This window comes from Plenodomus lingam (assembly GCF_022343315.1).
Source record: "Plenodomus lingam strain CAN1 chromosome Unknown contig_13, whole genome shotgun sequence".
Lineage (NCBI taxonomy): Eukaryota > Fungi > Ascomycota > Dothideomycetes > Pleosporales > Leptosphaeriaceae > Plenodomus > Plenodomus lingam.
This window is the reverse complement of record NW_027093931.1, coordinates 110,973-122,219: the sequence shown is the minus strand read 5'-3', so window position 1 is coordinate 122,219 and position 11,247 is coordinate 110,973. Positions and strand designations below refer to the sequence as shown.

Here is an 11,247-nt window from a genome sequence, read left to right as displayed (position 1 = left end):
CTATACTACCTATGCCTTGATCACGAATTTGTTGCGAATAACCTACAACATCGCGGTGATGGATGCGAATGACGACTTCGATAGCATCCGCTACAAGGACCACCTCCAACATGGCGGCGACACCAATCGACGCATTCTCTGGGCCACATGGGCTACAATTGCCTTTGTGCTCTTCATGTTTGCTCTATGCACATGGTCAAAACGTTGGAAACAAACATGGCCGCATCAACACCAATACCGATTACTCGAGTCTGACGAACGAGGTTCCCAAAATTCAAGCCGGATTTTGGCATTGCTCGGAAGCATAATGAACAAACCGCTGTCGCATGTAATCCAACGCATTGTCCCAGCTCCTACCTTTGGCGGCTTTGTGCTTTTAATTTCATACCTCGCTGTTACGATCCTGCTGACCACAACTCTGGATGCGCCCTCCTTTTATCAACTCTACGCAGAAGGTCTGGCTTTCCGCGCAGCATGGATTACCCTCACGCAGATCCCATTAGTCTATCTTTTGTCATCCAAGCGTGGCCCTCTCAACCTCGTTACAGGTATTTCCTACGAGCGCATCAATTACATCCATCGGTGGATCGGGCGCACATTGTTCCTCACCGCGACTCTACATGTTGGTGTCATGAAGTCGCTGATACCCGCAAGCGACATCCTATTCTCACACGAGCAGGGTATGGGCATCGTGCGTCATGGGGTCGGCGCATATGTTACGCTACTATGGATCGTCGTGACAAGTGTTTTACCAGTGAGGAAATTGAGTCACCGGGTATTCCATATTAATCACTGGATTTCGACAATTGGGTTCTTGATGATAACGGCGCAGCATGTGCCCAGTTATGCGCGCGCACCAATCTTCATCGCAGGTGGCATACTGGTCCTGGATAAGTGTCTAGTTTTGTATCATGCTGTGCGCAATAATGTTTCCTTTCAGCCGCTACGACGCAAGCTGGGACGGTTTGGAAGAAAGCCAGAGCGTGGCATGCTCGTCACGGGATATGCGATAGACATGACAGCGCCGTCATCTTCAATACTCGGTTTACCAACTCAGACAAAGGAGACGGCGACCGTCATACGGATTGCGAAGCTTCCGTTTACCTGGAGACCTGGACAGCATATTAGACTGTATGTACCTGCGCTAGGGGTATTCGAATCCCATCCCTTCACACCAGCGAATTGCTCTGCTCTTCCTCCACCACCACTGCCCCCGAGGAAGGACATCGAACATGGGGACCACGTGGGACCTCCCCCGACGAATGAGCCCGCACAGACAAGCGAGATGCTCCTTATGATTCGCGCCAAATCTGGACTCACACAACACCTCGCAAATTACCACGCCGAATGGCTTACACGCCCTTGTCCGAATGCAAGCGAAACCCCTTCACCACTGATTGCATATCTTGACGGCCCATACGGCCAAGCGCCGCTGTGGGAAAACTATGGGAATCTCGTACTCGTGTCTACGTCAACGGGAGTATCGTTTATGATTGCGATACTGGATCATCTTGAGCAATTGTGCTTTACTGGTACAACTCGCCCGGCGATACAGTGTATCAGGTTCATATGGGTGATTCGCCACACGGACCCGCATTTTGAAGATACCGTGTTGAAGCTCCTGCGTCGATATGCCGCAATCCTTTGTGAAACTGGTATCGCAATGAGTTTGGACTTGTACATAACGTGTCCTGAGTCCGCGCTTGCGTCCGAGCCAAGCCAGTATGATCAATTTGCCCATCTGCGTCGAAGGAGGAGGGGGAGCTCAAGCGTGAGCGCGAGGAAACTTCCCCTGCGTATCAGACATCCAGAGGAGATCTATGACGAGTGGGATCGAGAAGCGGATATGCACGCTGCGGCTCTGAGGCGGATTGACCCGTTTGACGCAGGGATTGAAGAAAATGAGCGATGGAGCTTTGAGAGTGACGGTTCGAGTGAGAATGGAACGCTTGTAGATGGCGGGGAGGGTGGCTTTGCGCGTGCGTATGCGATGGAGGGACCGGACGATGCGTTTCGGCCACTGCCCCGGCCTGGAGCACTGCAGCAGTTTCAGTCTGCACAGGAGAAGAAGGAAGATGGCTGTCAATGCGCGATGATCCAGCACCAGCGGCGGAAATTGAGCACTAAAGGAGCCAGTGGGGACTTTGTTACGCAGTGGTATGGTGTGCGTCCTGATCTATCTGCTATAATGGCTGAAGCAGTTCCACCAAACAGTACGGAGAGAACAATGGTCGCGGTGTGCGCGCACGAGGACATTTCACGCGAGATACAGAACACAGTGTCAGATATGAACATGGAATTTGCACGATGGAGAAGGCAAGTTCCGTTGAGTATACATGTAGAAGGCTTCCAGTAAGCCAACAATCGACTCGTACACTTCCACTCATTGCCTGCCACATACGCGTAGGTGACCTACCACGGCCACTCAAATCTTCGCCTTCCAATCCCACCCCACCAAGCTCCACCTCGTCGCAACCAACAAGCACGCCCCCATGAAGAAACTCGTGCCCGCCCAAATATTCGCATGCGTATAGTCGCCACCGTTATTTTCAATCAGCGCGCCCGCAAGCGGCGGCCCCGTAAAACTCGAAAAACTCACAACCGTAAACAACATGCCCATTCTCACCCCGGACATTTTCAAATCCTGAGTCTGGTTCATCTTGCCAATGCACGCAGGCCAGAGCGATTGAATGACTGCACTCCCACTCCCATAGAAGACGGCAAACACGTACAGTGCGGCGACGCTGTGGATGCCGATCCAGGCAAACATCATGATACTGCAGAGAAAAGCGAAAGGGATGAGGACGTTCATGGCGCCGATTTTGTCAGCGTAGTAAGACGGCAGCACGCGGAAGATGAAGCCCATGCAGACCTGGACGAGCAGGAGATTGATGGATTGCTGGTAGCTTGTGCCAAGGACGTTGCGGCCATAGGATCCAATGTAAAAAAAGGCAAAGTACAAGCCCCAAAAGGAAAAGAACATGGCGATGCCATACAGGGTAAAGGGCAGTTCGCGGAAACTCGCCCAGTCGACTATAGGGCCTGCTTTACGGGGCGGCAGCCGGGTGCGGTAGAAGGCAATGGTGAAGAGGTTTGCAGCGAGCATGATGAAGCCGATGATGCGGATTGTCCAGGGGAAGCCAAGACGAGGGAGACACTGCTGTACGATGATGGGGAAGATAACGCCACCAGTGCAAGACCCCAGGGCTGTGAAGCCCATTGACAAGGCGCGCCGGCGGACAAAGTAGGTGGACACGAGGGCCATGGAGGGACAGAATTGGAGACCATTCGCGATGCCGAGACAGAGACCCTGACTGAGGAAGACTTGCCAAAGCTTAGTGCTCTCTGCCATGGTGAAGATGCCGACGAGTTGGAAGACAGCCCCGGTAATGTACAAGGGTCGGAAGAGACCTGCATCTGTAGCGCGACCGGTAAATGTCCCGATTCCGAAGAGAAGAAATACCTGCATCGAGCCGATCCAGGAGATTGTCGAGGGCGCAATATTGAGCGTGTTTTGATAGTATGTCTGGTACACGCCAAAGGAAGTGAAGAAGCCAAAGGTATTGAAGATGGTAAGGTGAGTGCAGAGGACTTGTGTCCAGGCTACTATGCCGCCGTCGGGTGGGGGACCTGGGTCAATGGAGGCTGCAGAACGGCGAGACAGGATTCTGGAGAGAGCAGGCTTTTCGGTGGTTTCCTGTGGCCTGCCATTGGGATCATTGAGAGTCTGTTCTACAATCTCTTCATCATGGGCGCTGGGCCAAACTCTGAGGTCGCGTTCAGCATCGTTGTTGGTGGCGTTTGCCGTGACGTCTACCGGTACCGTGACGTCTTTCTCTGAGGCATCTGAACTTGCGGTCATGGCTGGAATTCGCAAGCTTCAAAACGTCAATCCACGGGCAAACGTCTAGAGACATAAAGATGCCTACAACTCTTCAGTTGCAAAGAACCTTCTTTGTAATCAAGCGTGAGCTCGGGAATAACCTGCCAAGCAAGGGAAGGGTCTGGTACCCGTTAACGCGCATGGTGGATACACATGACAGAATGTTTTGCAGACTGGGGGCCAATCACATCTATGCCGCGAACGCGTATTCGGCAGGGTTACATGTATTTTCCGCCAACAAAAGGGCGCTTGCTATCAACCATAATAAATTGTAGGGGACACCGCCTCATGATCATTCTTGCTCCCCAGTTCCTTTTAAAAGTTTATCGATGGGGGGCCGAGAATACCACGGCTTCTCTCCCCCATCGTCAACATCTACCTAGGTACTTCTCCAGGCCAGCAATCACAGGTCTCAAGCACACTGCCTTTGCGAATCCTCATTCTTTCTGGACCCACGAGTCGTTACGCGAGCGAGTAGACTTGGGTCCTCTCTTTGCTTTTCCATCTTTGCATGCCATTCGGCCTCAGCCTTGGCCGCGTTCCTCTTCACTCTGGCCGTGTTCCACCGCATATAGTAACAGCACAGCGGAAACAGCATGCTATCCACAGCAACCCAGGCGAAGAGGATGCCAAAATTTAGACCGGCACGCGGATGAAGGTCGAAGAGGGTTGAGCGAGTAAGCTCGACAATGTTGTGCATGGGGAACGCGTAGCCCCACCGATAGAAGCCAGGGGCGAGCGGGAGTGCGTAGAACCCCGTCGCGACATTGCTAATGACCCAGAAAATGAGCCAGAGGGCAGTCTGGTCTCTGTTAGCTGTGCCTGGTGATTGTTTTCAAGTGCACATATGACCTACCCACGGCGTTCCCAATAGCATAGCCATGTTCTCACTGGCGAGACCGAAGGCTATCATACCAATCCAATTACCCATCCAGTACACTGCGAAGGTCCCCTTGCCGTAGGCGTTGGGATTTGCTGCCGGCCAGACGTGCGATGCAGGCTGATTATTCATGGGCATGAGGAAGGCGAGGGAGACGAAAGAGTAGATGAGCGAAAGTAAAAAGTACGATGCGACGGTGGCGGCATAGCGCCAGACGATGAGCTGGTAAAAGTGTAGTGGCGGATGCCCTTTTGGCGAGAGAAACTTCATATGTATCGGCAAGAAGAAAGTGAAGCTAAAGAAGCTGATGATGATGAGGTAGATTAAGCCAATGCTCACTGCCGGTGTCGCAATGGGGGGTCCAAAGGGGCGCAAGTCGTAAACCGTGAACTGGATCCCTGGCGAAATGGCTTGTGGCGCAAGCCCCAAGTTCATGTCGGTGACAGAGATGTTATTCTGGAGGAGATGGGTGATCCATGCTCGGCCAAAGTCATGGATAACGCGCTTCTGGAGCGCAGTCAAGCTGGGAACAATGTAGGAAGAGGTGGTAGTTTGATCGCGCGCCGAGTTGAACGTGATCTGGCAGGCGCCCAGAGGATCATAGCTCGCGTTTCCTTCGCGGACCGCTACTTCAAGCAGACTTGTGGCGTTTGAATTTATGACGACAGAAGCCCAGGCATCGAAGCCGTAGACGCTCTCACGCACCTTTAGAGGATCGTTGTCGAACTGCTGCGGTGAGACAAGGGTGTATCCGGGGACCATGTTGCCCTCTTCGACAATTTCTTGGATCATGTTCGTAACGAACGGTCCAACAAATGGAGCGGTGGTATCATAAGGAGCTTGGCCATCGAAGTCGACAACCCAAATGGTGAGGACCTTGACCCTTTCGTCCTGACGGAACAGTGCACCCCAGAAGAGACAGAGGAATACCATGATAGCGACAGCAAGGATGAGATCTAGACTAGTGAATATAGTCTCGTACATTCACGGAATTTTTGGCTTACTAGTGCGACACCACAACTTGAGCACGTGTAATCTGACACCAGCCTATTCATAGATGAGCTTTCTATGTTTCGTTGGATATTCAGGCTAGTATCTTACCATGGACCAATGCCAAAAGCCGACAGGATCTGGCTGAGCTTGATTTCGACTATTCCTGGTCCGCGTCCTATGTGGAGTGACTGAAGTCTTGCCGATTGCATTGGGTTCGGTATCGGCATGAGTCTCTGCCTTTTCCATCTCGGCTGCATCTTGACTTCCGCCCGGCTCAACGTTTGATATGGAATCATCTTCAGTATCTGAGTCGCTTTCGGACGATTCGGTGTTGCATGGCCACGCCTCTTGGTTGTAGCTGGGTGCTATTTGACAGCCAAGTGTCGGTTCTGCCATCCTGTTTCCAACGATTGATGGATACAATCTCAAGCTTGTGGTGATTGTGCCCGCGGAGAGCTCTCTGCACTCCGAAGTTCTTTGGGACGTGAAAGTTTTGTTTTGTTGTAGGACTTTTGCGACTACGCCGTTCCCATCAATCGCTGACGAAGCAGTAGTCACTGACTTAGCGCAAGTCTTAAGTGCATGGGTGAGCGAGTATGAGCGAGTAAACGTTTAACGTTGATGTCCAGTTTCACATGCAACTGCAAGCAGATGTAGGAGCAATGTGGACACTGATAAAAGTGTTAGACCAGTCCACCGCCAAGTGGACCTCCATCGAATGACGCAGAATGACCAGATAGAGTCCTGTCACTGACGTGAACGATCGAGCGGAGTAGTTACCGATAACGTAACTAGGCTCAATCCAGGTCTTTAGGAACCCAGTTAGTACTACACAGTATGCACTTTCGCTAATACAGCTTTAGATGAAACAACTCCAGAGTCGTCTGTCATCTTTACAAGATCTACACAAGTACAGGTGCCGTGGGATTTGATACAGCACTGATCATAGGATGCTGGCGGTTAGTAGAATGCTAGCTGTTAGACTAAGCATTTTGATCATCTCATCGTGGAAGCTTAGAAGCACCGACCATGCAATCTCATTCCCTGCTCGGGTGCCTAGTGTGAAGTTCGGTAGCTTTGGCAGTTGAGTGACACTAAGTGGCTTGATTGCTGCCCACAGGCCGCAATACGGCTTTTCAAGTACTGTTTGAAGCCTGTCACTCTGCTTTCCCCTCACCAAAGCTTTTCACGCCAGGTACCCGAGCAGGGAATAAGGCTGTGGACCTGACATGCTCCTAGCTGCTCATGTAAGCAATTAATTTAAAATGATTCGGGGCGTAGCATAGCAACTGGCTCTTGGATTCATCTCCATGGTATCTTTGACACTCTCCATCTACCGTGTTGTGAAAAGGAGCAAGCTGAAGCGTGCGAGGAATGCCAGGTCAAGTATCATTAAAGCGGATTACATAAGCGAGCAGGAAATCAAACGCTTTGAAGTTCGCGACAAACCAAGGCGGAACCCCAGAACAAACATTCACCATGACGCGTAGCAATAACCTCAACCCGCCAAGCTTGTACTTTCAAGTAGTAGAGTCGATCGTGCTGCCAGGATTCCGCATGGCCACATTCCCAAAATGTCCTTGAGAGGCTTGCAGGACACATTCGAGCGCAGCCGCGCCATTGGGCGCGGACGTGGCCGTGGACGCGGACGCGGAAGAGGAAAGACGACAATTGTATGCACATTCACCGCACAGGATGCCGCTGCCCTAACAACCGTGACAGTGGGAGTGGGAGTCGTATGTGCCTGGCCCTGAGGTCTACCAGCAACTGTGGCGCATCCGCAGAGAACCCACAATCGTCACCCCTCGTCTACCAGACCAATGTCCCCGCCCATTTGTGAAGTCGCGCATCCTGGACCGCCGACAGACGGATGACGATGCACTCCAGAATATCTACATTGTTGAGACCGTGAAGCAGTCTCGCGGCGCATCACAGCCAAAGACGACGGTCGAGCATGTGGATCCGAGCTGCATATTAGACTACGTGTCGCCGCATGAGCTGGAACGGTTCGAGAATGAGCAATTCAGGATGGAAGCCGAGGCCGAGGCAATCGCGGCGCGTGTAGAGGCCGAAGAAGCCGCACGTCGACGACTGGAACGGAATGCACGCAGGTCCGCGACAGGCCAAACCAGAGGGCGGGGGAGGGGGGGCAGGATACTCAGTGGTCTCGCCCTGGGCATGGAGGCGCTACACACCGCACCCAAGAAAGGCAGGCCACGAGGAAGTAGAGGCAAGAGAGGAATGTCTCGTAGCTCCTGGCGGACAAGGGGTCAGCTAGCGCTCAGCAGTCGGCCGTGTGATGGATCCCTGGGAGAAGATAATATGGATGAAGAGCCGACAGGTGTGCTGCATCATGAAGAGGATCGTGTTGTCGATGAGACTGACTCGGAGGACGAATCAGCCGCTGAAGTGACAGCGCACTCCTCGCCTACCTTGGTGCGCTCTGCATTCGTTGCCAACAGTGCTTTGCCAGTATCGCCCGTCGTCAGAAGCATGGCCTCTTCTTCAGACGCACGGCGCGAAGTCTCCGCAACCCCTCACATCTCCGAGTCCGACGTCGACCTTACCGACTACGACACACGCTCCATGTCCAGCGCTGCACTGCAATTGCAGCAAGAATACGAATCCAGCGAACACACCATCCCCGAATCGCAACCAGACAGCGTCACCAACCCTCATCATCGCCACAAGAGACGAAGAAACGTGTCCGAAAGTCCGACGTCTGATCCCCCTGATTTCAAAGCACCCACTGGATCTGTATTTGAGCCTGAAGGTCCCTACACCCAGCAATTACTCTTCAGAGAGTCTTCTCTCCCAGACGTCGAATCGGACTCTGAACCTGAGCGTCCACAGCCACAGGATCTCCTGTTCAGAAACCAATCCTCCATTCCCGAATTCGAATCTGAACCACTCAACGGCGACACAACGCCCCACCAACCTCCATCTCGTTCCCAGCATCCCGACGATCAACTCGACAACGAGGAGACCATACACATTCAGCCATCACACTGCACTTTGGATTCCAACCCCAGCACCGGCACTCATACCCACGACCCCAACGATGACGACGACGCAGAAGAATACGCAGTCGAATCCATCATCGAACACTTCTACGAAGGCGGCAAGAAATACTACCTCGTGAAATGGGAAGGCTATGAAGATAGTCATGATTGGCTGCCGGAAGAGGATCTTGCTGGTGCTGCGGATATCGTGGCGGAATACAATAGGAGGTTTGGGCGGAGAAAAGGTAAGAAGAAGGCTCGGTGAATGGGAGTGTTGGATGTGCGCGGGATGTGTTGGGAAGAGGGGAGGATGGGTATGTCACACGCCTTCATGTTCGAAAATCTCGAGAATGCGTTGGGAAATATCCAATCGTTATATTTTAATACAAATCCCTTTGCTCCATGTCCTTTGCTATCAAAAACACTACATCTGTCTGTTCACCCCCTTCACACAAACCCCGTTGCTTATGCTTGACTTTACTAATCGCCAAGTACACTATTCACCTATCCACACATACTTGAGAAGATTTCCCCGCCGAATCTCATCACACAGCATTCAAACGTGAATTCACTGCTTGATAAAAAGCCTCAGTCTACAGCGAGCCGCCCAAGCACAAGTATGCCATTTGACATGATGGGGATTATGGGAGTCGCAAGCTCGACCAAATTCTTGGCCAAAACTGCGGGGAACTGTAGGGAATAGCGCGATTGTATTCACTACAGTACAAAACTGGTTTACAGTAGCCATATTTATCTAAAGTAGACCAAGAAGTGGTTTAGGTAGAAGAAGTAAACCTAAATAGGGTTTATTATACTATGTATTCCATAAAAGTAAACTACTTTTATTTCTACTTCTATTAATCTACTAGTATTAGTAATAACTAGTTTCCTACTAACTATTTAAGTATTTTACCCCTCCTTTCTTTAATCTTCTTTACCACCTCTATCACCACCTCTATCACCACCTCCACTACCTCCACCACCTCCACTACCTCCACCACCTCTATCACCACCTCTATCACCACTACCTCCACTACCTCCACTACCTCCACTACATCCACCACCTCTACTACCTCTACCACCACCTCTATTATCACCACCTCTATCACCACCTCTATTACCACCTCTATCACCACCTCCACCACCTCTACTACCTCCACCACCTCTACTACCTCCACCACCTCTACTACCTCCACCACCTCTACTACCTCCACCACCTCTATCACCACCTCTATTATCACCACCTCCTATTAGTAAAAATATTATGACTTATTATTATGTCATATGTGCGTATAGCGTAAAGCTAATCTTTTCTACCCCTTTTAGTCTTAGTTAGGTATTATAGCGTATAATAGATATAAAACTACTTTTTATACTTAATTTAAACCACCTATAATAAAGTAAACCACCACTTCAAACCTATTTACGGGTATACACGAGGTCAGTTTACACCTATATAGTAAACCCCTAGCGTACCATTCTACAGTAAACAATTTTTTACCGTAGTGATTGTATGCTCGATACCGCAATATTGCACGTACTTTTATATCCTGTGCCACGTTGTACGTATCAACTAGACACTCAGTTCGCCTTCCCGTTGTGGGAGCGGTGGATGGGATTTTAGATGGATCAGGCAGAGGGTTGTAGGGTTGTGACTGAGACGAATACGAGCAAGTGTACTAATACCACGTAGGAGTGGATTCATTGATCTTGCGTATTCCATGTTCTGAAAGCTTTGCACTTTCCCTACTGGCTAATCATGACAAGCCTGCTCATCCAGCTGGAATACTCGGTAGTTGACGTTGTATGTCTGCTCTTCGGTATCTGCAAGATCTCGTGTCTGCCAGGCTTTTCAGCACCGTTCATCTGTCCACACACACGCGCCCTATTGCTCAAGATCCCCTCTGATCTCACTGATGCACGGTGATGTGGGACCAGACCCTTCAGATCCAGAAATAAAGCAATCCTCATTCCCACAATCTACAGCAAGCGATACACCTGCGGCTACCGAGGGATACATATATAGACAAAGCCTGGAGTGAATGCAGTGTCCCAAGCTTGGCATACATGGCTAGAATGCGAGTCCCTTTCCATATGCGGGAGATTTCACGGCGTGTAGATGATCTAGGCCGTCTGTAGTATTCCATACAGAACATGCAAGAACGAAGTGCCATAGGCAAGGGACAACATGAACACTCTCAACACCCTCAAACCATTTGTCCCCCTAACAAACCATTCCACCACCCCAACCCGCTCCGGGCCGCAACCCGAGCACAAATTAACATTGGACAAAAGCTCACCCAGACGCGCGGGAAAGAGCAGGCGTACTCGCCTGGGATAACTCCCGCGGAGCCACTTCCATTCCCGAGAGTAAAGCCATGCACGAGGGAGCAAGACTTCCGCTCCATCCGCGGAACCCTAATCCCTGCTCACTGTCCCTTGCACAATGGGTTTTGGGGCGATTGAGGTGTTTTGGGAATCGGGGTGAG

The 11,247-nt window shown here is 51.2% G+C and overlaps 4 protein-coding genes across 4 annotated transcripts; 2 read left to right on the top strand and 2 right to left on the bottom strand.

Annotated features, from left to right (window-relative positions):
• Window positions 1-58: 58 nt before the first annotated feature.
• Window positions 59-2,356, top strand: IAQ61_001620 (uncharacterized protein; the record flags this gene model as incomplete). Its single annotated transcript, XM_003833478.1, has 1 exon — window positions 59-2,356. The coding sequence occupies one exon, from the start codon at window positions 59-61 to the stop codon at window positions 2,354-2,356; it is 2,298 nt and encodes a 765-aa protein (XP_003833526.1).
• A 69-nt stretch (window positions 2,357-2,425) lies between these two features.
• Window positions 2,426-3,862, bottom strand: IAQ61_001619 (uncharacterized protein; the record flags this gene model as incomplete). Its single annotated transcript, XM_003833477.1, has 1 exon — window positions 2,426-3,862. One exon carries the CDS (start codon window positions 3,860-3,862, stop codon window positions 2,426-2,428), a length of 1,437 nt encoding a protein of 478 aa, XP_003833525.1.
• A 248-nt stretch (window positions 3,863-4,110) lies between these two features.
• Window positions 4,111-6,212, bottom strand: IAQ61_001618 (uncharacterized protein). The gene is made up of 4 exons (XM_003833476.2): window positions 5,865-6,212; window positions 5,768-5,810; window positions 4,740-5,719; window positions 4,111-4,685 (listed from the first exon to the last, which is right to left on the bottom strand). The coding sequence occupies exons 1-4, from the start codon at window positions 6,150-6,152 to the stop codon at window positions 4,296-4,298; spliced, it is 1,701 nt and encodes a 566-aa protein (XP_003833524.1). The 5' UTR covers window positions 6,153-6,212; the 3' UTR covers window positions 4,111-4,295.
• Window positions 6,213-7,222: 1,010 nt separating this feature from the next.
• IAQ61_001617 (uncharacterized protein) lies at window positions 7,223-9,160 on the top strand. The gene is made up of 2 exons (XM_003833475.2): window positions 7,223-7,429; window positions 7,479-9,160. Exons 1-2 carry the CDS (start codon window positions 7,331-7,333, stop codon window positions 9,021-9,023), a joined length of 1,644 nt encoding a protein of 547 aa, XP_003833523.1. The 5' UTR covers window positions 7,223-7,330; the 3' UTR covers window positions 9,024-9,160.
• The last annotated feature ends 2,087 nt before the right edge of the window (window positions 9,161-11,247 follow it).

What these genes read in the sequence shown, in the direction of transcription:
- IAQ61_001618 (XM_003833476.2), bottom strand. Translation starts at nt 6,152, where the DNA reads ATGGCAGAACCGACACTTGGCTGTCAAATAGCACCCAGCTACAACCAA. An exon ending in GCTTTTGGCATTGGTCCATG is followed by an intron (nt 5,811 to 5,864) that starts GTAAGATACTAG and finishes ATCTATGAATAG; the next exon opens with GCTGGTGTCAGATTACACGT. An exon ending in TGCTATTGGGAACGCCGTGG is followed by an intron (nt 4,686 to 4,739) that starts GTAGGTCATATG and finishes AACAGAGACCAG; the next exon opens with ACTGCCCTCTGGCTCATTTT.
- IAQ61_001617 (XM_003833475.2), top strand. Translation starts at nt 7,331, where the DNA reads ATGTCCTTGAGAGGCTTGCAGGACACATTCGAGCGCAGCCGCGCCATT. An exon ending in GAAGAGGAAAGACGACAATT is followed by an intron (nt 7,430 to 7,478) that starts GTATGCACATTC and finishes CAACCGTGACAG; the next exon opens with TGGGAGTGGGAGTCGTATGT.